A 24,240-nucleotide genomic window follows, 5' to 3' on the forward strand; every position below is an offset into this window, starting at 1 on the left:
TCATCCTCACCTTCCTTTCAGAAATGTGCTGTATCCTGGGAGATTTGGCATAGTTTCTCTTAACAGATAAGATATTTGGAATAAAAAGGGTATGAGTATCAAATATGTTGAAATTGCTTTCATTGTCATCACAATATATGAGCCTGCCAACATTTCAAATTACTGAAGCTTCTCTTCCAGTTCATCATAATTGCAACAAAAGCTAGCGTTACAGCTGTTCACATTACCTAAACCAGAATGATTCTATACGACCCTGAAGTCAGTATGAAAAGAGATTTGCTCAGATTGAGTTTTGTAAGTAAAATAAAATGTTTTTGACAACTCAGCAGTTGAAGGGATACAGAAGTTCATCTTAGAGATCCTGACTGACAGACCTGAATGAAATACTGCTATGCAAAAGTATATACATCATCTAAGTCATCTTTCAAACACGATGAAGCGCAACACACATCATTTGTGTTGTGAAGGAATATCTTTCTAAGATAAAACTGAGACTTAAGACAGTAGGTGGTATTTGTAATTAGCTGCCAGAGGAGCAAAGTATCACTGTTTCCCTGTAGGTAAACCTGAGTGCACTTAAGTTCAGGCTGGAAAAAATTTGTTTTACAAATTAGTCATTACTTGACCTCTTAAAGGAACAGATTGGAGTCTTTTATATAAACATATTTTTCAAACCAGCTTTTCTCTACTTGCAAAAATATCCATCTGCCTTAGATCAGGAAACTCTTCATAGTCAGATGCATTTAGTGGAAGAGAGAGCATAAGACTGTGTTAAAATACTGGAAGAGGGAGGAAAATGGCACAAGAATATTGAAAATTGTGAATATATTTAGAAGTATTCTTACTTTGATAGACTACTAGAAGTACTAGAGGGACAGAAAAGTTGATTAAAAATTGAAACCATGCTTCATTCAGCTTCTGACCTTTTGAAGGTGTATATCAAGTCTAAATTTAACTTTTGAGTTTGTTCATCTTTGACCTTGTCTCACTAAACTTCTCTTCCAGCCATTCTGTTTGCTGTGATACTGAGTCTGCTAAGGTGGAGGGGAATATATCTGACTGTTTCATAGTCAATCATATTTAGCATTCATCACATGAGAACTATACTTAGGCTATACAGTATATATACTAAAATAGTATGTTCTGCAAGAGGTGTTTTTATCTATTATCTGTATTTTGGGAATTAATATGTTTCAATTTGAAAGAATTGCTGTAGGTTGGGCTTTGTCTTTTATTGCTTGCTTAGTGCCTCAAGTGTTCTCTCTAGTTGAATCAAGTACTACAAACAAATGGATCAAAGAGTTCAGACTTCACTCTTTGCATTGCTGCATTTCGTGAGACAACAGACACTTCACTTACCACCTTACCTTCATTAATTCTAAGTTCCCTGTCTCACGTTGATTCTGGAGGAGGATACAAAGATTAATTTATTGTAGGTTCCTAGCTTCAGTTTATGTCCCCACATTATGCAAGTTTTCCATGTGATAAAATTGAGGAAAATAACAATATCCTACATTCTCCATTTTCTGATTCTAGATAGAAAATGTTTTGGTGGTTTTCTGTTTTATGATAACTGAAATGGAAACTTGTTTCCAATTAGCAACTCCTTTTTATGATTTTTCCAGATGGCTCAAAGCCAGAAGTGTTGTGTGGGTCCCCTTCTTTACCTACTGCTGTCAAACATGCTGGTAGATTAAATCAGGTAAACACCAAGTTCCAGTTTGGTTTCATCTTTTACTTTTTATATGTTTTAAAGTCCATATAAAGTAATTAAGAAAAACTTTACCTAAGCTTTCAAAGAAAAACTTTTATGTTGTGAAATTAAATAATTCAGTTTTGTTGGTTTATTGATATGTTTCTGTTTTTTATAGGGAGTGCTTATGCATGAAGAAAAAAAGAAACAAAAAGGAAAAGTATTTTTGAGTCCCCAGTCAGGTTTGTATATCTTCAGTTCAATTCAGAAACTATGTGTAAAAGCCTGGCCAGCAGGGTAGGGGAGGGGATTCTGTCCTACTTGCTCTGCTCTGGTGAGACCCCACCTGGAGTCCTGCATCCAGCTCTGGGGTTCCCAGCACAGGAAGGACATGGACTGTGGGAGTGAGTCCAGAAGAGACTCACCAAGATGAGCAGAGGGATGGAGCACTTCTCCTAGGGAGAGGCTGAGAGAGTTGGGGTTGTTCAGGGTAGAGAAAAGGCTTCAAGGAAGGCTATTGTGGCCTTTCAGTTGTAAAAAGGGACCTTTAAGAAAGGCGGGAAGAAACTCTTTAGCAGGGATTGTTGCGATAGTAAGGGTAATGGTTAAAACCAGAAAGAGGGTCAATTTACATTACAATAAAGAAAAAAGTTTTTTACAACCAGGATGGTGAAACACAGGCACAGATTGCCCAGAGAGATGGTGGATGCTTCAGCCCTGAAAACATCCAAGGTCAGACTGGATGGGGCTCTGAGCAACTTGATATAGTTGAAGATGTCCCTGCGCACAGCAGCAGGAGGGTTGGACTAAAACCCAAACCCAACCCAGGAGGGTTGGACCTTTAACCCAAATCGTTCTGTAATTGTATGATTCTTCATCAGTCCTTATAGAAACTCTAGCTAACTTGCTGAACACAGTGGCAGCTTGAACAGGCTGAAGCCACCTATTTTTTTAGTCTGGAGAAGTGTACAAATTTTGAGTTTTGTGTTGAAAGCAAAACTTGGGCATAACAATTCTGTGCCTTTATATCACTGACTCTGGTGGATTTATTTTGCAGCAGGGTATGGTGGAGTTGTATCAATCTCTCCCGTTTTAGCTTAAATGGGGTAGGTTCTCTGATTCTTCAGGGACAAAACATGGAATGCTTTCCTGTGAAGGTTTCTTGCAGTAATTGTCTAGAATTATACATGATAAACTAACTTAGAGATTGTCAAACCACATCCTTGGTCTGAGCTGCTAAAATGCAAACAAGTTAAAATTACATTTAGAAGTAGCAGTAAGATTTTATTATAAAGGCCTTTATGTATTCTTTCTGAATCAGAAATTATTTGCTTTAAATGCATGATTAACAGTGTAGCTTCCTTACAGCAATTTCACACACTTATTAGCAAGTACAATGAAGATTTTAAGAATGGCTGCTTTTGTTTTAAATACAATTTCTAGTACAACTCTGCAAACCTTTCAGCACCCTGGGTATATAATACACTAATCTCTCTGCAGTTGGAGGGGGACCTAATTAGTTTTCTGAAGCGTGTGAAGACTTGACTGCAATTAAGAATCTCAAATTAAATTATCGGGTTTGTTGGGAGGACACATTGGATTTTTTTGTCTTCACTGGAAGGCTTTTTCAAATCTAAATTTGGGGATTTTGTAACCCAAAGTGGTTTGTCATTAGGTGTTTAGTTCAAGAAAATGCTAGTTCTCAATTTTGTGTCTAATTATTTCCTACTGTTCTTTAGCAAGTAATGCTCTTAAGTTGATCTGTGTGTCCTTTCATTGTAGTTTGACTTGACAGTAATTTTCTTCTGTCTTATTGTTCAGTTGATTTATGTCTTTCTGGGTTTTTTGTAGGTTTGTTTTTGTTTGGTTTTGTTTTTTAAAAACCAATAAATAATACCTTTAAAGCGTTATGCTTTTTTCCTCCCAATTTAGGCAGCCTTTCCAATAAATACATGACTCAGGGAAAAGCCTCACAGAAGAGGACCCAGCAAGAATCATGAGGGATATTAAGCACTGATAAATTGCAACACAGGCCCGTCGTTCACTTAAAGAAATTCTTTGGCTAAAGCCTCTGAATTCACAGGACAGCAGCACAGACAACCTACAGCTTAAGTTCAATGAAAATATGGGTGTTTTCTTTTAGATTGCTAGTACAAGCAACTGTGGATTTAATACAGACCCCTGCTCTTTATAATAAATTGTTTGAGCATTTTAATAGAAAGCCATGATGTTTTGTATTTGTTTACTAGGTAATGCATTTAGAAAAGGGTAGGTACTAAAAATGAATTGTTTTCAGGATTTTGTTTCTCCACCTGACCATTTTAAACTGCACTAAAACTATGTGCTAGCCAAATAAATTATATTTTCTTCAAAAATGAATCTTTTGAAGGAGCAAATGATATTTATTAATGTTGATTGTTTACTGAATCCTTGTGTAAGTGTTTGAGATGTTTGTAGACTGCTATATTCTTTTTTATTTTTCCAGAGAACTAAAAACATAGACACTAGTCATCATATGTTAAACAATCTCTGGACAAACAGTGCCACTGAGATTTTGTGGGGTTGTTTTCTGTTCTGTGATTTAATGGGAGTTTATTTGCTGCTGTGCTCGTGTTCAAGAAAAAAAGAAAGAAAGACTAGGTAACAGGTCAGTCCTGTTTTGTTGCTGCTAAGAATTTTTTAAAGGCCTTGGGGATACAGACAAAAATGCTTTAAGAAATAGAGGTATTATATTTGGCAACTAGGGAAAAATACATGTCCGTTTTCATAGAATATGAAGAGGATCCTTGTACCAGTCGAGAATTTACATTCATTAGTAGTACAAACTTGAGTTTTACTTGAAGTCCTTCCAGAGGTGGTAATGTACCATCTTACCTTGTTCAGAAGAAAATTAGTTATGTGTTAAAATTGAAACCACTGTTAATTTATGAATCTGAAATAAATTTTAAAAAAAAAGTGAAAATCAGACTTAAGTTTCTCTTTTTTTCTGAGGTTGTAGTTTTCAATATATCTGACATAAATGTAGAATTAATGCTAATTTATTATAATTATCTAGATTTAGAACCATCACGTTCAATTTTTTTCCCCTACCTATTTTTATGGAAGTTGAAAGATAGAATTTCAAAGGGGTCTTCAGGAATAAGCATCCTTAGTCTTGTTTTGGTTTTCACCTCTCTGAAGCCAGCTATCTATGAACTCCCAGATGTGTTGCTTCCGCAAATAATTTCTTCTGTGTTCTTTCCTAAACACATTTTCAAACATATTACTTTTTTGCTTTATTTAGTTTTCTGTTCAGAGCTACTTCCAAATTTGCTGGTTGGAATGACGTGTATAAATCTCTTCTGAACCAGGTGCATCCTTCTGTCCTTCTTAATGATATGGAGGAACAGGCAGTTGTTTATTTATGCTGCCTTTTTTTATTGGGAAAAAAATGCTGTCATCATATTTCACAGGAATTTCAAATGCTTTTGATGTTTCCAAAGCTGGAATATATTTTATGCTGTGAATAGTAAGTTATCAGTGCTGAGAAATTTAGAAATATGAAGGTTTTTCAGGTTTGCAACACAGTTAACTGTCTTAAACAGGTAAGTCAGTGTCATCTATCTGTTTAACTACTAGGTCACACACATCCGTTTTCCCTAATGTAATTGTTTTGGTAAGGTTTGTTTCCTAGCTATATTTAAAACTGTTTCCCCGTCTGTTAAAATTTTACTTAAAGTTTCCAGGGCTTGAAATAGCTGCTTAGAATGGGAGTTTTCTAGAATGGAAAGCTGTTGACTTTTTCTTCCACACTCATAACTTAGCAATATTTCTTGTTACTCACTTGAAATAGTTAAAATTTAAAACTGATTTTTGCATTTATCTTTTTCTGAGAGAAGGCTGTTTTTCTAGCCCAGGCGCAGTCTTCCATGTGGAGATTGATTCAGCAGGCAAGGGACTAAGGATTGATGATTGGAAGCATCCTGAGGAAAATTGTGCCTGCATGGTCAAGTGCAAATGATGAAGGAGGTATTAGCTGCATTTGTACACAAGCTTCCCCCCTTCAAGTGTACTGACTTCAGCTTTCAGCCCAGTAGTGCATTAACACCCCCCTCCACCACACTCCTAAGGAGGAGTAGTTTAGTTGAGATGCATGCTCAAGGTCCATGAATTACGTGTGAAAAGACACGCTCTTTGTAGCTAAAGAAAATACAACTTCTTTTACACCTGCTATCTTTATATTTGAAGTAGTAGTACTGTGCCTCAGTAAAGAGCATAATTATGTATGTAAAAAACATGTAAAACATCTTACGTACTACCAAGCTCTTCAGAACTAGAACTACTAAGCCCAGAATAAGGGAAGTGAGGTGATGACACCCAAATGTGTTTCTTGTCCTTGGACTTCATTAACGGGGATTTAAAGTATTATCTAGCATATTTAAGGATGCTGGAATGTGGAAATTAAAAATGAGTACTTGTTTACATTCTGGCATAGCCATCATTCAATTTAAAATAATGGCATGGGTCTCCCTTTACCAAGGCTGTTGGGGTTTCTTCAAAGTCAAATTGCTGCAGCCACCAAGAGTTGGGGAATGGCAGCTCAGTTCATCCAGCAGCTTTCACAGTCTCCTCCCGCAATGCCTCTGCACCAGGCAGGGATCAAGAAGGGCAGCTGGGCCCTGACCCCTGCAAGGCCATTCTCTCACTTGGCCCCAGACCAGCATGAACCCAGAGGAAAGGGGCAGGATCCTGCTCAGCAGGAGGGCAGACGCAATGTGTTGTCTGTGATGGATCATAGCAGTCACTGGTTCCAGGTCTTCTGCACTTTGCTCATATATTTGTCCAAACTGAATTGCTCTACAGATGGGTTTTGCCTTCTGAGACAAAGCTTCCTTTTGAATAGCCATATGCATTATTTTAAAATGCTTGTCAGTATGACAATAAATATTCACATTCTGTGCCTGTATTTTGTAGGTGGGAAACTATGCACTCATGGGCCTCCGTTGTTCTCTGGTGTGGGAAAATGTCTGGGGGTAAAAAGATAATGGTACGGAAAAAGTAGAGGAAAATAGGATTGCTACTCCCTGGATGGAATGTGGCCAGCATACCTGACTTCCTACTCTCTGTACATGCTAAAAGTGGGTGCAGTAGAGAACACTCTAGCCAGGCTCTTGCAGAGGCTTGAACTTAGTGGTCCTCTCTGGCTGATAAGCCACACAGCAGCTGAAAACCAAGGGAGATAAAGGAAGATGTCCTGTTTGATGAATCAGCAATTGTGGTGGAATCATTCTCCTTAAGCTGATGCACTATACATTCTGAGATACCCTGTGGGGAATGGTTGTACTTTGGGAGTGGGTAAGCTCTATGACTACAGCCATTCAAGCTCCATCTAAACATAAGAAAATAGTACAAAAGTGAATTCAGAAGGGTGAGAAGTTAGGAAAGACTCCATTGTAACTTCTGGAATCAGCTGACAGGCTCAACCTGTCCTTGTCTCTGTGGGGACAACTATGAGGTAAGAACAGTGCTCTGTGAATGGTAAATTATTGTCTGAGCGGACTTTTGTTAGGGATTAGAGTTTTGTAGTACATTGCTTTGAATAAATATATTGCTCTGATTATGTTTTTGCTGTCAGGTACGGTCACCAGCAATCCTTGAACCATAACATGTCAGAATTCTATGCTGCGTCCAAAGCAGCAGGACCAGGGAGGGGATTCTGTCCCTCCTCCTTGCCTCTTGTGAGACACCAGTTGCAATGCTGCATCCAGCTCTGGGGCCCCAGCTTCAGAACTGTTCAAGTGTGTGGCCTCTGCAGTAAGCTGATAAAAGGACTGCAGCCACCTCCCTTATGAAGACAGGCTCAGGAGGCTGGGGCTGTCACTTGAAGAGAAAGTTAATTGGAGACTTTATGGCAACCTTCCTGTATCTGCAGGGGACTCTTTGTCAGGACCTGTAGTGATAAGACAAGGGGGAGATTTAAATGATGTATTAGAAGAAATTGTTACTGTGAGGCAAGTGAGGAACTGGATGGGAAGTTCTGGACAAGGCCTTGACCAACCTAGTCTAGTGGGAGGTGTCCCTGCCCACGGCAAAAGGGTTGGGACTAGATGATCTTTAAGCTCCATTACAACCCCCTAGCACTCTAAACTAATAAAGATTGTTATTCCGTAACCTGTTAACTTGAACCTTCAACGGAGCTGACAGACTAATGAATCATTAAAGGGTTTCAGGAAAAACCTCCCTTTCCACGTGACACCTGGGCGGCTGTTTTTCCGCGGCCTCCGCCAGGGCAGCTGAAGGGCAGGGCGTCCTGGCCCTCGTCGCCGCTTATCGCGCCGCGCAGCCCCGCTGCCTGCGGTGCCCCGCCCTCCTGCAGCCGGAGCCGCAGCCGCAGCCGGAGCGGGAGCGGGCGCCGCTCCGGGGGGTGGAGCCGCCGCCGCCGCCCGTCCCGCCCGCGGCCCGTGCGCGGTGGCGTCACAGCGTGCGGGCGGCGCTGCCCGTGGCCGAGGGCGCCGGGCCATGGCCTCGTCCGTGGTGCGCGCCACGGTGCGCGCCGTCAGCAAGCGCAGGATCCAGGCGACCCGCGCCGCCCTCACGCTGGTCAGTGCCGCGGGCGGGCAGCGGGCGGGACGCGGGGACCGCGGCACCTCGCGAGTGCGGGAGCTGCGCCACGGGCAGTGAGGCGGCCCTTGGCGACAGCGGGGCGGGCACAAGGACGGGGACGGGCCGCCGCGCCGAGCTGTGCCCGCTCGGCCACGGGCAGCCCCGGGCAGCCCCGGGCTGGCGTCGGTAGCCCCAGCGGGGCGGCTGCGGCGGGCGGGCTGCAGGGGGCTCTTCTTCCCCCTGCCGAGTTGGGAGGCCGCGGCTCCGCGCCAGTCCCGCTGAGAGGAGGCCCCGCGCTCCGCCACTCCGTCGGCGGAACCGCAGAGTTCCGGGGCTGCACCGGGGCGGCCCCTGCGGGCGCGAGGCCCTGTCGCATTGACACCCCAAAAACAAGTATTTGGTTAAATTTTTTTGGAAGAGGGTAATACGTTACCTACCGAGGCTGACGAGTAGGTTCTTTCCAAGTTGGCTTTACATCCCGTTGTTGGTAATAGAGTGCGTACATTCTGTACTAGCGGCCGTGCTGGAGAGGCCAAACTTCAAAACATGGTGTTTGGTCGTAGGGTGGACTCGGTGATCTCAGAGGTCTTTTCCAACCTCTGATTCTGAGACCACTGCAGAGAAGTACAGTCAGTTCCCCGCAGGAACAGAGGCAGATCGAGTGCACAGAGCTCAGTCGTTTGTCAGAGCAGGTAATTCCTGCTCAGTAGTGGGTCTCTAACAAGAGTGGTAGTGGTAATTAGAAAGGATTTTCTACTTCAAGTCTACTTGAAGCTTGCTTTGTGTGTTTAATTCAGCTCATGGTAAGAATTTAACATTACTAATGCTTTTCTCAGTGTCTTAGAAACTTGTGGGAATGTAATGGAAATTTTGACGTTTGCATTTTGTTCTTGGATATCTGCATCAACTAGAGCTGTATGAATGGTGAATTTTATCTGCTGTTAAGTCACGGGTTCCCTTAAGGTTAATGGGGAGAGAGAAGTAAGCTATAAGCCCTCTATATCTAACTGATTTTTGTCTGTAATGGGTATGTGACAAAATTTTTACAAAAAAGAGCTACTTCATTGAATTATGGTAGTGATTTTGGAGGAAAAAGTTGCAAGTAAATAATATGGATCTTGACAGGCTTGAGAGGTGGACTGATACAAACTTCATAAAGTTCACCTGGGTTGAAACTTCATAAACACCTGGGTTGGAGCAGTCCCAGGCACACCAACAGATTAGGTGGAGAATGGATTGACAGCAGCCGTATCAAGAAGGACTTGGGTGTGATGGTTGATGAGAGGCTGGATGTGACCCAGCAATGAGCACTTGTAGTCCAGAAAGCCAAACATGTCCTGGGCTGTACCCAAAGCAGTGTGGGCAGCAGGGCCAGGGAGGAGATTCTGCCCCTCTGCTCTGCTCTGGTCAGAGCCCGCCTGGAACCCTGCATCCAGCTCTGGGGTCCCAGCACAGGAAGGAATGGAGCAAGTCAACAGGAGGCCAGAAAGTTGCTAAGAGGACTCCTTTGTGAAGACAGGTTGAGAACATTGGGTCTGTCCAGCTTGAAGAAAAGGTTGTCTGGAGACCTCAAGGCAAACTTCCAGTATCTGCAGGAGGCCTGCAGGGAAGCTGGAGAGGGACTTTTCATCAGGAACTTTAGTGATAAGACAAGGGGGAGATTTAAATCAGGTATTAGGAAGAAATTAGTTACTGTGAGGGAGGTGTGACAATGGAATGGGTTGCCCAGGGAAGTTCTGGGTGTGTTCAAGCCAAATTTGAGCTTGAACCTACCTGGCCTATGTCCAAGGCCTTGACCAACCTGGCCTACTGTCCCTACTATGGCAGGGGTGTTGGAACTAGGTTATCTTTAAGGTTCTCTTCCAACCCAAGCCATTCTGATATTCTAACAGCCAAAACCCCCAGTGTTAAGGATTAAGGATTGAATTTTTGAGGTATCTGTTTGTTGGCAGTGCAGATGAGGAGAGAAGAGGTGGTGTGCTCTGTGTCAATTAGGCTGACGAGACATCTGTTTTACAGCAGTGTGTATCTTACAGGCATCAGCTTTAATACATGCAAGCATTCATTCCAAATATACAAATAAACAAAAAAAGTCAAATTTATATGTGTTCTTTTGTCTTTCAGACCCCTTCTGCTGTCCAGAAGATAAAAGAGCTTCTGAAAGATAAACCTGACCATGTAAGTGTAGATAGGGTCAGTCTGTAGGGTATGCTAACGTATTAGCACAGCTCATGATTGTGAAGCATTTCTGGCTAACTTAGAAGTTTGAACTGAACACTAAGGTGTTTGTTAGAGATGTTGACATACTTTTTTGGTGGAAAATGCATAAGCTTATTTGTATATCCAGCTTTGTTTTGTTATAAAATGAAATGCAGGAAACAACTGACTGTAATGACAATTCACTGTACAGTTACTGTTGAGATTAATAAAGTTGGAAAAACTTTAAGCTTCAGATATTTTTGAGCTACATTTTAATGAAACCCTTTAGTATGGCGTAATAATGATTTCTGATGGGGAGAGAACTCTTCAGCTGTTATTATTTAAGTTCTTGTAGGAATTCTCATTGTAAAGAATGCAGTAATAAAGTTATATGCATTGGAGAATATCTAATTCTTAGGAAACTTGCCAGACAATGTGTTTTTTTTAAGTAACCAGTGTTTCATCAAATGATGAGTTTGTCATCTTTTGTTCTTGAGGGAAAGACACAGAGGCTTCTTTTATAATCATTGTAAAAACAAACATTAGCTTTTTTTTTTACAGTAAGTATTGTTCCAAGAAGAATATTGCTTTTATTAACCAAGACCATTGTTTGTTTTGTTTCCTGCATATCTGCAACTAACTAGACTTATTTTTCTAATATTTTAAACCACCCTAAGGAAGCCCTGGGCCTACACTTTATATGGTCAGTCGTTTCCTGGCTTTAAATGGTGTTTGCATTTTCCAACCCATTATTTGTCGCAGTTCCTGTAGAGAAAGGTATTTCATTTGAAGGGATCAGATGCAGTTTGTCTTGAGAGCCCATTTGATGAGAAGTGTTACATTTTGATACATTTTTGTCACAACATATGGACATAGATAATAAAATTTGGCTCTTCAGTTGTGAAGCACTGTTGCATAGAAGGTAATATAGATATTTCTTTAAGATTCTTACGCACAAATAGTTTTCTACTTTGTTAAAACTTCTTGATTTTCTCCTTACATGGATGCTCTTCTTGTCAGACTTGTTGAATGCTGTGAATGTTACAAACAGTGACTAAGTTGCCTTTTAAGGCCAGTTAAGCCAGTACACATATACATTCACTTGATTTAGGGAGGGGTTTGCTTCTTGGCAATAGAGGTAATGAAAAATCAAAGCATGTTTTCCAGAACTTTGGTTTAAAGTAAGTTTTCTGATGGTGTCATTACAAGAGTTCTGTGATAATCTAGTAACTGCCCTTACTTTGGCCTCACAGCTTCATGATTATGTTACTGTCATACTACCTGAATTAGCATCTGAGTAAACTGTAATTTGAAGTCACAAAATTCCTGCCTTTGAAATTTGACTGTCTTTTTGAGACCTGGTTCCTATAGGAGTGCCCATGGTTTATTACTTCAAAAATTTAACATACTGTAGGGCATGATCCACTCCAGCAAGGGTCAGATGGGTTTTTTACCTTGGCAGTCAAATTTATAAAACTAAAAAAAAAAAAAAAAAACATTACCTCTTATCTGTTGCAGTAATTCACTTTTGCATTTAGGCAGTGGAGAAAAATAAATGGCAGCACTTCATTGTTCTGCATACTTTTTAACTTGATGTTCTGAATAAGTTTTAAAAAGGAAGTTGTGCATGTGGTGATGTTTTTTGTTCTTTCTTTTTCTTTAGGTAGGTGTGAAAGTAGGTGTTCGTACAAGGGGATGCAATGGACTTTCTTACACATTAGAATACACAAAATCGAAAGGAGACTCTGATGAAGAAGTAGTTCAAGATGGTGAGTTTCTGGTGCAATGGCACAAGCTTCTGTTGGGAGGGGTATAAAACCTCGTCATTTTGAGAGAAGAAATCTATGTTGTCAAAGTTTTGTGTCTTGTTAGATTTATTGACTTTAGGAAGGGTATGAAATGGGTTACCGTCTGCTATCCGTGGGAATTGTGTACTCAAGCTGAGATTTGTTGCCAAGTTCTACACCTTATTCCCTCAGCATCATTTTTTTGTCCCCTGTCAAAAAAAAAGACATTCATGTGCACACATAAGTAACAGTTCCAGACTTCTGCCAGACTTCTAATGGTAGAAAGAAAACAGTGATTGAAGTGCCCCACATTAGGCCAGGGAAACAAAGTTGTACTGGTAGTCTTTACACTTAGCTTCCTCTTTTTTTATTACTGGTCAAAAGAGAATTTCAAAGTGAGTGATGGTTTTGCTGTAAGTTATTTCTGGTTTTCTGTTCTTTTCAAGGGGTTAGAGTGTTTATTGAAAAGAAGGCACAGCTGACACTTCTAGGAACTGAAATGGACTATGTAGAAGACAAACTGTCCAGTGAATTTGTCTTCAATAATCCAAACATCAAAGGAACATGTGGCTGTGGAGAAAGCTTTAACATCTGAAATCTCAGGATTACTTCTTTGACTTTGAGCAGCCCACAACACTTACTATTACGACTTTCAGAAGCAAATGCATTTTCTTCAGGTTTGTAGGCTGCGTAAAGTGGGGATACTATTAAGAAAAATAAAGTTACATATTTGAAAATATAAGCTGTGTGTTAAATTCCACCCTGATGTAGTTACACTGTAGTTTCTGATGAATTGGGATCTAACAGGTAAGAACAGTAAGTGCTACAGTAATATATCTCTGTACTTCCACTTGCCAATGAAATAAAATTCCACTGTTCTTTTCCTCTGTCATTTTCTTTGTCAATCCTACTCATACTTCCCCATTCAAAACCCATTTGAAAGAATACATTGTGTTCTACTTTGATTTGGGGAAAACAAAACAATTAACAAAAAATCATAACCATTTCTGTGTAAGTATTTATAAAGATCTATAAATACAAGCACACAGTCCTTGCTTACTTTGTACTTTCCAATGCTTTCATGTTTTTACAAGTGCATTTTCTGGTGGTTTATTTTCCCTTAAATTCAGGGAAATAAAAATGTTCATGTATTAATATAGTGATAGGCTGTTGTAGCGCCTGTTGTAGAAATGTTTGGAAGAGGGCTAGCCAAATTTTAATTATTTTTCTTTCTTTGTTGAAGGCAAAGAAAGAGTCCCTGCTGTTCTTGGTCATTTTCAAAGCATGAAGTATCTGGGTATTGGAGGGCTAAAAAGTGATACACAGGCCTTGTTTTTCACATTTCAGTTTTTTATCGCCTCAGTTAATTTGCAAAGGTGGTAAAACGGCTTCCACATTCTTATTCCCCATGTTCAGAGAATGTGCTGTGTTTGCACCAAAATTTATGAAAATTTATTGAGTGACAAATCTCAGATTTCTCGTTACTTGGTTTTTTTCTGTAATCATGTATGCTACTAATTTTGTTAGAGTTCAAACTCTTTTTCATAACTCTTAAGTAGTAGAATTTTTTCACCAAAGTTTGTGGTCCCCTGTGTTTAACTCCTGTCTTGGATTTAACTTGATAACAGGAGAAAAATAATTTTTAATAAGAAAAAACCCTTAGTATTTCATACTACTTTTAAATTAATCTAGGCAATAATTAAAATACTATGAGGCCATTTTTTCTTTGAAATTTACTTAATCAGAATTTTGGTTTTGTAAACAAGTGTCTTTCAAGCTTATACAGTCAGTAGCAGTTCTTCACTGGTGCTGTTACAGAAGTGTAAATGTCTCTCGAGACCTTCCCAAAACCTGGTATGAGAGAGAAACTGTTCCACCCTTTTATCTCCTCATTGTCCAGAGATGACATTGTGCAGCTCAGGTGCTCACTTGTGCAGAATAGAATGTAACATGTCTGCTTGAGCAACAGATTTGAACAGTTGGTGGAAATGGTGCAAATAAAAAGTAGGGGGACAGCAGGAGTCTTGTAGGTGTTGAGATGGGAATGATCTGAGAGCCTTAAGGCTGCATGTTGAAAATCCAGAGGTTATCTTGATGTGGACAGTTGTATCCCACATACCTGTTACCAACTGCTGTAGATGTAGGATTGCACCTACATTTTGGTTCTTCCCTCTGCACCTTTTCCCAGGGTAAAGAGAAGAATGAAAATGAAAAAATAAAAAATTACACTTCATCTGCTTTATGTAGTGCACCGGAACAGAAGATCAGAATTACTTACAGTCTAATAGTAAATACTTGAATTTTGGTTGTATATCACCTTTTGATGTAAAGACACTATTTCCTTCAACAGTCAACTGTTGCACACAGTTATTTAATATAGTGATTCAGGAATTAGTGGTAATACACTGGTGAAGTGCTTCTGTAGTAACTCCTTCACTCTTGCCAAACAAAAAATGGAGTTCATGTGACATAGTTGCATTACATCTAAAACTCCAAGCTAAGGGCATTTCTTCAGATTTCATTTCTCTGCTTCTTGCTAGAGATAAGACTTTGAAAGTGGTAAGACTGGTGGTTGCTAAGAGTGCTGGTACTTACTCATTTAACTTGTTTTGGGGTGGAGAGCATTGGTTTGAGGTTTATTTAGACCTGTGGCATGTCTAGTAATCCTTTTTGTGTTTGTGTATATCTTGAATGAAAGTTTGCACTTTTGTACTGCTGTGAAGTAATCATCTGAAGTTGTCACCTTACTAAGACAACTAATGCACAATGTGTTAAACTTCTGCTAAAGTGCTATTTACAGTTGCATACAAACTATATGGTTTTGTTGATTGGTCCATTATAATTTTGTGCAACAATGTATGTAGAGTCCTCAATTATAATAAATATAGCCTGTTGCTAACCATGAAATATTACTATCTTGAATGATTTTTTAAAGTAATAAAAAAGCACTGGAGGAAAGAACAGGTTTGTGTGCTGGGGTTACAAAGTAGATACAATGCTATTGTTACCTGATTTAGTATTTCCCCAAATTATTAAACATTTCCAGTGATGAACAGCTTTGAAATAGCATAGAAACATATGGCAAAAAAATTGTTTAACTATGTACACAAGATATTTATGTATCAGGGAGAGTGTGCTGTTAATGCATAGCCTTCTATTAAAATTCATTACACACTATTCTCAGGGTGAAAATTCTAGCAGAGAAGATGAATATATCTTGAAGGCTTTCACATACCAAAAATCATTATGGTATGTTTCAATGCAGGATAATGATTTTGATTAAAGTAACTGTTGGCATAAAATGTTTTTAAAACTGGCTAGGCGTTTCCAAGATGAGAGTCAAAGGGTATTCTTCACTGTTCCACTTCAGTGCTGTATCATGGCAATCATATGCTGTAGCATGCTATGTCCGCAACACATTTGTGGTTTTCTCTTAGATTCAGTCTTTGCACATCTAAAGGTTCCTTTTGCTGTTAGGTGAAGATTCTGAACAATAGAAGGTGAAGTAATGAATTCTGGAAAAATGTGAGAGGTCATTGATACAATTGCATATTCATGATTCCAGAGAGAGGAAATCCTTTATACAGTCAGGAGTCTGGAAAGTCTTTCTGTTGGGAGTTCTTACAGAACTTGTGAAAAACCATTTGCTTGTTCAACCAGGTTGGTATCCCTGTTCAATCAAGTTTTATAGCTCTTTTTGGATGGCTCAGGAAGAATTTGTTTAGGAAAAACTGAGTAGCTCAATATGCAAGTCAGCTGGACAAGAGGTGATGGAACAAAATTAATAGGAGCTACAAAATAAAGCAGGGACTGACTTTTTCATGCAAAAGAAACTTCTTCCTTTTTTTTAACTGAATTACTATATGCTGTATGTTGCTTCTATTGGTTTTGTTGAGGATTTTTTTGTTGTTTTGGGGGGGTTTTTTAATAATTGTAATTATTATTAGCCCTGTTTCTTTAAATCAGTACCTTCACTGGTGGAAAAAATCTCCACCTATACCACTATTGTGCTTAACACTGACTGCCTGGCTGTTCATGACCCAAATTTTTTATGATGCTAAAATTTTGCAGTTTCTTACGGAAGAATTCCGTACTTTTCTGATGTGTCAGAGTGTGCACCTCAGTCTTCAACCCAAAATAACCCTCAAAAGAGTGCTTAAATTTTAAAATAAAAGCACACTTTGAAATTACTTTTTCTCATGACCCATACAGCTTTTTGTCTGTGAAGTAATCTGCCAGAGTAATCTCCACAGTTCGGACTGCTGTGCATGTTACTGCCACTTTTAACACCTAAGAGATATCCTGCTTCAACATGGTGAGGAAAATATATGTACTTAGTGCAATTCCACATGCATTTGGGCTTGAACAACATTTGAATAGCAAAATATGTATGCAATGTCTGGCATTTTTCTTAAAGAGAGGTACAGCAAGGGAAGGTTAACCACTCAATTTTAGCAGGGTTTTAATCTCACTTTTTATGCTCCCTTTCAGTGGGCTGTGCCTCATTCTGTCCGTGCCTTAGCCAGCAGCTGTGCACCCCAAGATCCTCACATGAGACCCCAGGGGTCCCAGTCCCTGTCTGTCTAGGGACAGGGTGGAATTCCAAGATCTAGTTCATGGAAACAGATACCTACTGACACTGGGTGGCAGCAAGTTTCCAGGCCACACATTTCAAGAGGCAAATCGCCTCTTTTCTTATGTCTGTGTTCCAAGATTCCTACTTGATTTCCCAAATACCAGAGTACTTCTGCTGATACAGGTGGCAAGCATCAGCTTGCTCAGCTCTGCTGTTTGTCTTTCTTGCATTCTGTTCTGTCCTTTATATCTGTTCCTGACACCTGGCAAATGATCACAGAAATCCAAATTGCCAAACCATTTCCAAGATGGAAAGAAAAGCAGAGGAGCTTTCTGACTAGCTTTAGCTTTTGAAGCATTGGGTTTTTTCACCATTCATCCTCATTTTCACAACTTCCTACTAAGAGATAGGTTGACATTTGGCCGACTTTGGGTTCTGGACATAAACTCAGCAGAGATATACACACTGTTACATCTTCCTGAAGCTCGCTCTCTTCTTCTTAGTGATCTGTTTTATACATGTACTGTAACACAGAGTTCCAGGCAAACTACATTTTTAAACTACTTTTGGGCAATTTTATTAACCAAGGCATAATGCAGATTTTTTTTTTTTTTCCATGGGGCAGTTGACATCTGCAGTCTATTACAAATATTTTAAGATATGCATATTACATGTAAGTTCAAAGGAAATGTACTTGTCATTATTGTGGACTGTTTGGAAACATGGTTTGGGAACATGTCTCTTCTGTGATTTATTTTCATACTCAGCCTGTGATTTTTTTTTATACTCCGTTTAGATTTTACAGGGTTTTTTTCCAAAGATTATTTGTTTGTGTTGTATGATGATCAGTTGCTACTGAACTGCAACTTTTATAAAACTTTTAGTCCTCAAAAAATTTAAGCAACAACAGAAAAATTCAAAGTCATCCAAGTAATATATTTTTACAGTCCTGCACCACCAATGTGAAGATTTTCCAATATGCTTTTCAAGAACTGACATCATCCCTCACAAATGCTAAAAATCAGCAGCAAGGTACCCAAGTTTTCTGGGGCAAGCACACATCTCTCTTCTATGCTATGCTGTTAGCACTAAGATCTAACAATTGGAATGCTACAGCATGTAACAAATACAGTTTGCTTTCTAATGAGCCTATTATTAGCAACTGTTCACACATTGATGCTGAAGAGCAGAATGCTGAATCAATGAGATCCATAAGAGCAGGAATAAGAATCTCACACTGTTCCATATTTGAAGGTGTCAATCATTTCTCTAAATCAAAGTGAAAAGTACCTGTTGCTGGAGGACATAGAGAGGTTGGTCTGTGAGCCATTGCAAAAACTTATCCTTCCTTATGTGTTACTGTCAGTTTCTTTGACCCAAGAAAGGTATTTCAGGGGAAGAGAAGGGAAAGAAATGTTGTGCAAAATAAAACACTTTAGGAAAGAGAAAAGGCTCCAGTCAGCATTCAAGACTTCATCCATGTCTACATTACACAATTCTGATGCTGAGCAGTCTGTATTGACAATTATTTATGGATGTTTCAGAGTACTACAAATTGAATTATTCAGGAACCACAGAATGAAAATTAAAAGAAGGAAAAGTCTGAATTCCAAGAGCCAGTTGCTGGATATAGGAATTCAGACATTAGACTCCAAAACAATTTGTAAGTAATAGAAGCATGAATACCTGGGATATGAACAAAGATATTTGTCAAAGCAGAAGTAGGCAATCTGTCACGTTTATTTACACAAACCAAGATTTTTCCATAAAATCATGACAAATATTAAAAACATATACAAGCCCTGCAGGCATTTGGGAGCACTTTCAGATCCATGTGCATAGAGGTTGTTGATTTCTACAAAAAAAGCTTGTTACAAGCTTGTGAGTTGCTCCTGATGTTGAATTCAGTGGGAAACCTGTGTTGGCTTTTGGTGCGATTTGGATTAACCTACACAATTTTCTCCTCTTAAAATCATGACACAGTACACCTAGTCTAAAATGTATTAACAGGCTGGTTTTTATGAATCTGCTATAGCTAATCACTTGCATATACTGTGACCATTTTGTGCAGAGGTTACCATACCAGTGCATCTTTAGTTCTACTTGAAAAACAAAGGGAGAATCAGAGCCAAAACAATACTTTCCATATATTTTCCCTCCTCTCCACCTTCATTACTTCAAAGTACTTCAGGGTTGCATATGAATTTTTCATCTATTACCCTCTCTGTGTGTGTATGTCTGTGTGCATGCATGTCTAAGCAAAACACCATGGGCCTGAGTGGCTTTCCTGCATCGCTTGGGAAAAACTAAACTGTTTTAGGTCTTGGCTTCTCAGCTACAACATCAAATCTTCAAGGAATGATTTGGTGGAGGCTGTATATTTTCCACTGTTGCAATATATTTGTGTAGGTGAGTCACCACCTGAAGACTGCCATAGCACCCACTTCCTTACATCTCCCAAGGAGCTGACAACTGTTCATGTAGCTGGTTTCAGTTGGTTCTCACACTGTCTCTGCCTAGATGTTCCTCAGAGGCCAACAGCAGCAAAATCAATACCTAGATGACAAAGAGGGCTTTAACATGGGGATAGACTGAAACAAGTTGAAATAAGATCTGGTTTTTGCTTCAAATAGCCCATGCAACATAGGCAGCATCAGTTCAAATCTGTCTTCTTGGACCTGTCAGCAACACACTCTTGTAGGAGCATGCAGTTGTCAAGTCCTGACATCTAGCCATTGGCTTTGTGACTGAGACTGGCAAGATGAGTCCCAAGCAGTAAAATAATAAATACATCCCAAGCATGTATTAATTATTTTACATAATGACTTTATAATCAGTAAAAATCACTCCATTCACTCCAGCGAGAGCAGAAGTAGGACTGCTTTTTCTTTTCTTTTTTTTTCTTCGGTTTTTTCCTTCTAAAAAATAACAATAATGAGCAATGTAGGCATTTATCAAGTGTAGATATCTCACTGAAAGTGTTGGGTCCTGAGCACTGGTTTAAATTTTAACATACAGAGGTCAGTGTTCTGCCTTGTTACAATGTATTCCCATTTATTCTAGGGAAAATGTTGTACTATATGTATGTGTTAAAATAATTTTTTTTTTTTGCCAATGTCAGAAATACTTATGTGATCTTCCACAGTCTGAGGAGATTGCAGGAGATTCAATCATTTTTTCTGTTCATCCTTCATATCCTTTTCTGCATCATGGATTTAAATGCAAAATACTGCAGTTCAGCAGAGAAATCAAATAAAGCTGAAGTGGTGGAGGCAATTTATAAAGTTACCATTATTTTTAACTATTCTTCAGACTGGAGTAGTAGCTGGAAATTGAGTGGGAAGCATGACCTTCTCATGCTATACAAACACAGCAGAATAATATGACTCTCCCAAGTGTTTTAGTGTTCCTCAATGTGGAGCAGCTGGAGGGAAACATAAGCCTTCAGAAAAACAATATGTTTATACTTCTTTGTCTCTGCTGGAAAATAGTATAAATAAAATGTCGTATGTCTTTTTCTGTTCAATGTAATTCCTAGTCTAGAGAGACTAGCTCAGTTCACTGCTGTCTCAGATGCGGTCCTGAGAGTAGGCGTGTTCTACAGCAACCATCCCACTTAACTAAATAGGTTGTGCCCTGCCCAGACTAAGGAACTCAAGTCTGCCCTTCCTCTTCTCTCATCTTTTCATTTCTCTCTCTTCTTACATTTTTATATTCAGCTCTCTCTGTGTATTTATCCATTGTCTTCTACCCTCTTCACAGACAATGTCTTAGTCTTTTTTTGATCACTCTTCCTGTCAGTCTACTCTTACCGGTCATGAAGAAGTCCTTGTGTTCAATGCCCAGGGAACAGTCCTTTTCTTTTTTTCGGGAGTACATATTCCAGTTGTATTCCTCCTTTCTCTTCAATTTTCCTTTAACTCATCAGATTCTCCTGTTTTATGACAGAATTCTCTCAGTCCTGATTACAAAGGAGGTCTCTCTGTCTGATCCACAATATGTCTCCAAGTTTAGCAACACCTTTGGATTTCCTGGTTGCCACAGCTAATCAATGTGTCCAGTAGTGTTGCCTCAGCAGACTCTCTTCTTGCTAGAAACAACTTCAGGCTACCGGAAGGTTGATCCATTGCTGGGAGCTTCCTGGTAAAGAGCTTCCTGTGCTCTTTATCTGTCTACACCATGCAAACAAAATTTTCCTTGGAGGCATATATGCAGACTGTTCAGCACAGTGGTGAAAGCAGTTATTACAGCAAGCATGGTCCTGCTGGTGTTTATGGAGATACCTGAGAAAAGAATGCTGAGCTGCCTTAGCTGCCATCACTAGCTGTTGTCTCAGAAATCCCACTTGGTGAGAGCTGTGTAGGAACTTCTCCAGAGAATTACTATAAAGCTGTAAAGCATTCTTCTCAGATGCATAAGTGGTGTGGTACAAAGCAGAGTGAAAACCTCAGCTGGTTCTACTTTGCTCAATTTCAATTCTATCCCCACACAGAGACTGGCAGCTAGGTGGTGAAGTGTTGCTTTTGATATTTTTGTTTAGGTTTTTTTTTTTCTTATTAATGATCAGATCTCAGACTCCTAAAAGTTGATGAAAGCCCCAAGGCTTCTGTGAACTTTAGGATTATGACCATGAAGTGTGGAATTCCTTCTGACCTAGAAGTGAGTAACTATTCAGTGAGTATTCTGGCTATTTTCTGATAATAGTTGTTTTACAATTATAGTTTGTAAGGACACATAGCTTTATTTGCCAGATATGTGTCCTCGCCAGAGATGAGAAGGAGCTTCCTGCAAAAAAATAAATGTACAAGAGAGTTCTAGCTGCAAGACAGTTATATACATTTGCTGTACAAAATACTTATTTTAAAGAAGGAGGTGTTTTATTGCTGCCCAAAGGAAAGGCTGTTCCTTAGCTTCTGCAGACTCGTCTCTCCCTGATATTGGTGTAACACTGGAGAGTACTTCCCTTGTAAAGCAATCTAGTGAATCATAAAGCAAAAAACTTCTGCTTCCTTCTGTACATAAAGCCACACTCAAAACATGAATCTTACATCTCTTTACATGGATTCATACTGCTGGACTGAAATATGTAACACAAATTAAAGTTTGTGTAGATCTTTGAGACAAGTGCTTATAAAACAAAAGAAAACCAGTGCTTGTGGTTCAGTGGTAGCACTCTCATACTTGATTACAGTCTGTAATTTGTAGGAAAGCCTTCCTAGTATAAAACTGAGATTGTGTAACTTCCAGGAGATCAGCTTAAACTGTCTTTGTTAATTATGTTTAAAATTCACAGACAAGCTAAACAAAATAAGTCTTTGGAGAAGCTCCTGGAGGGAAAACAAATGAGAATTAGGAATGCACTCTAACTGTGCTTTGTATGAATGTTTTCATTCATGTAGTAGTTCTTATAGTAAGGAATTTAATACAAATTATTATAACATTTTTGCTGAAACTGAGGAATTAAAATTTTGTAGGAGAAATACAGTCTATTTTCAAATTTTCAGTATCTACTACATATTGAGGAACAATAAGAGCTATTACTCCTCACCTTAGCTACCTTTGTTAACAGACGTGAGACTTCAACTTTCAGTGATGGTTGTGATGCTCAACGTTTAATTCTGAAGTGCTTTATACCACACAGGGTATTGGATCTGGCTGAATGCACTCTGCCTATTCACTGCAGAGAAATCTTTCTGTCTAACGTGAGTCTGAATTCTGCTATGCAGCAAGATGATTAAAGATGATGTCTTAAATCTCTCCCCTCTGTTCCCTCTCCTCCTGCAACTAGCTCCAGTCAGGTTTTCTTTTGCTTTCTAAAATTTCAAGAGACTCACAAGGGTGTGAGTCTCATGAAACAAATAGATTCTGTTAAAAAAAGGGGTGTGTGGAGGGGAGGTGGTTTCTGTCCTTTTATGGCTGCCACTATCTCTAATCCAACAATGCAGTCACACCAGTTTTATTTGCTTTGTGATCAGTACCGTAACAACTTGAGTTGCTAGAAATGGCTGGGTTTCAGTGGGTTGTTTTTTCTCTCATCCGAAGCGCAGCTTCACTGTGCAATTACCATGGAGTGAACTGACCAGGCTCTTTTGTGAATTATTTATAAAACACAAAGAATCACGGGCATTTCTTACATTAGAAAAAAGTGGTCCATCCCCACCAGGAGTTTATAATCCTCACTGATGTCTTTCTTTATCATTATGTTTTAAGAGTAAGGTGTAGCAATGGTGTGATGCAGCTGGAGTTTCACTCTGCACAGACCAGAGCAATGGAGCCAATGGAGGGTCTGGAGCACAAGTCTGATGAGGAGCAGGTGAGGGAACTGTGGTTGTTTAGCCTGGAAAAAAGAAGGCTCAGGGATGACTTTATGACTTTTTACAACCACCTGTAAGGAGGGTGTAGCCAAATGGGGATTGACCTCTTATTCCAAGCAGCAAGTGGCAGGGCATGAGGAAATAGCCTCAGGCTGCACCAGGAGAGGTTCAGGCTGAACATCAGGAGGAATTCCTTCATAAATGAGATTGTTAAGCATTGAAATGGGCTGCTGAGGGAGGTGGTGGAGTCACCATCCCTGGAGATGTACAAGAAATGACTGGACTTAGTGCCATGGTATAGTTGACAAGGTGCTGATCAGTCAAAAGTTAGTTGTGATGATCTTAGAGGCCTTTTCCAGCTTAAAAGATTCTGCAATTCTGTGATTTTTATGTGGTGGAATAATTATTTGCCTAGTACAGATTTGCTAAAATGTCTATCAAGTTACAGTATGCAACGATTTGTCCTAACATATAACAAATTTCTACTTTTTGTCAGTTTGTGTGCCTGGTTCTAAGGTAAGGCTTGGCTATGGCAGTGCCTAACAGTGTTCCCATACATTCATGCATGGATTTAGAAATCTGAGTGGGTGGTTCACTGGCTGTCCCCAAGCTCTTGAAAACAGACACTTGGTGACTCAAGCTGTCATCATGAAAAGGGCAGAGTAAGAGAAAGTTTCAAAAATTTTTACAAGGTAATATCTCTTTGTTGTTGTTGTTATTGTTTTTTGTTGTTGTTGTTGTTTTTATTTTCCCACTCAACATTCCTGTCTTGTTCTTTTAAGCTTGTGAATTTGGGGTTTCTTCTAGGATGTAGCTTGATGTTTCTGTTGTGTCATATGTTTAGTGTACATACACACACTGGACAACTACCAGTTTAAAAGGATCAGAGCCATTGTAAGGAAAAAATACATGCATGGAAGCTCAAATATAGATACTGCTATCCTGAAGTCATATAGATGAAGTAACACAGCTGGAAATAACATTCAAGAGCTATTAGCTTTAGTCTCTTTATTTTTGCCTTGTAAATAATTCATGCATAGTTCCAAAGGAAACACAAATTTTCCTTCTCCTGTATTTTGATTCTGAAGT

General features: G+C 39.4%; 2 protein-coding genes across 3 annotated transcripts in view; both read left to right on the forward strand.

Annotated features, from left to right (window-relative positions):
- The window catches only part of TUT7 (terminal uridylyl transferase 7), a 35,240-nt gene extending 30,585 nt beyond the window's left edge, over window positions 1-4,655 (forward strand). For both annotated transcript variants that reach the window (XM_059873179.1, XM_059873178.1), the window contains exons 27-29: window positions 1,626-1,702; window positions 1,872-1,935; window positions 3,626-4,655. In XM_059873179.1, the coding sequence (XP_059729162.1) occupies window positions 1,626-1,702; window positions 1,872-1,935; window positions 3,626-3,693 (209 nt within the window). In that variant the 3' untranslated portion in view covers window positions 3,694-4,655. The remainder of the gene's footprint in view (window positions 1-1,625; window positions 1,703-1,871; window positions 1,936-3,625) is intronic.
- A 3,478-nt stretch (window positions 4,656-8,133) lies between these two features.
- Window positions 8,134-15,168, forward strand: ISCA1 (iron-sulfur cluster assembly 1). Its single transcript, XM_059873706.1, has 4 exons — window positions 8,134-8,272; window positions 10,400-10,453; window positions 12,138-12,243; window positions 12,708-15,168. The coding sequence occupies exons 1-4, from the start codon at window positions 8,192-8,194 to the stop codon at window positions 12,854-12,856; spliced, it is 390 nt and encodes a 129-aa protein (XP_059729689.1). The 5' UTR covers window positions 8,134-8,191; the 3' UTR covers window positions 12,857-15,168.
- The last annotated feature ends 9,072 nt before the right edge of the window (window positions 15,169-24,240 follow it).

Source organism: Haemorhous mexicanus, chromosome Z, assembly GCF_027477595.1.
Source record: "Haemorhous mexicanus isolate bHaeMex1 chromosome Z, bHaeMex1.pri, whole genome shotgun sequence".
NCBI lineage: Eukaryota > Metazoa > Chordata > Aves > Passeriformes > Fringillidae > Haemorhous > Haemorhous mexicanus.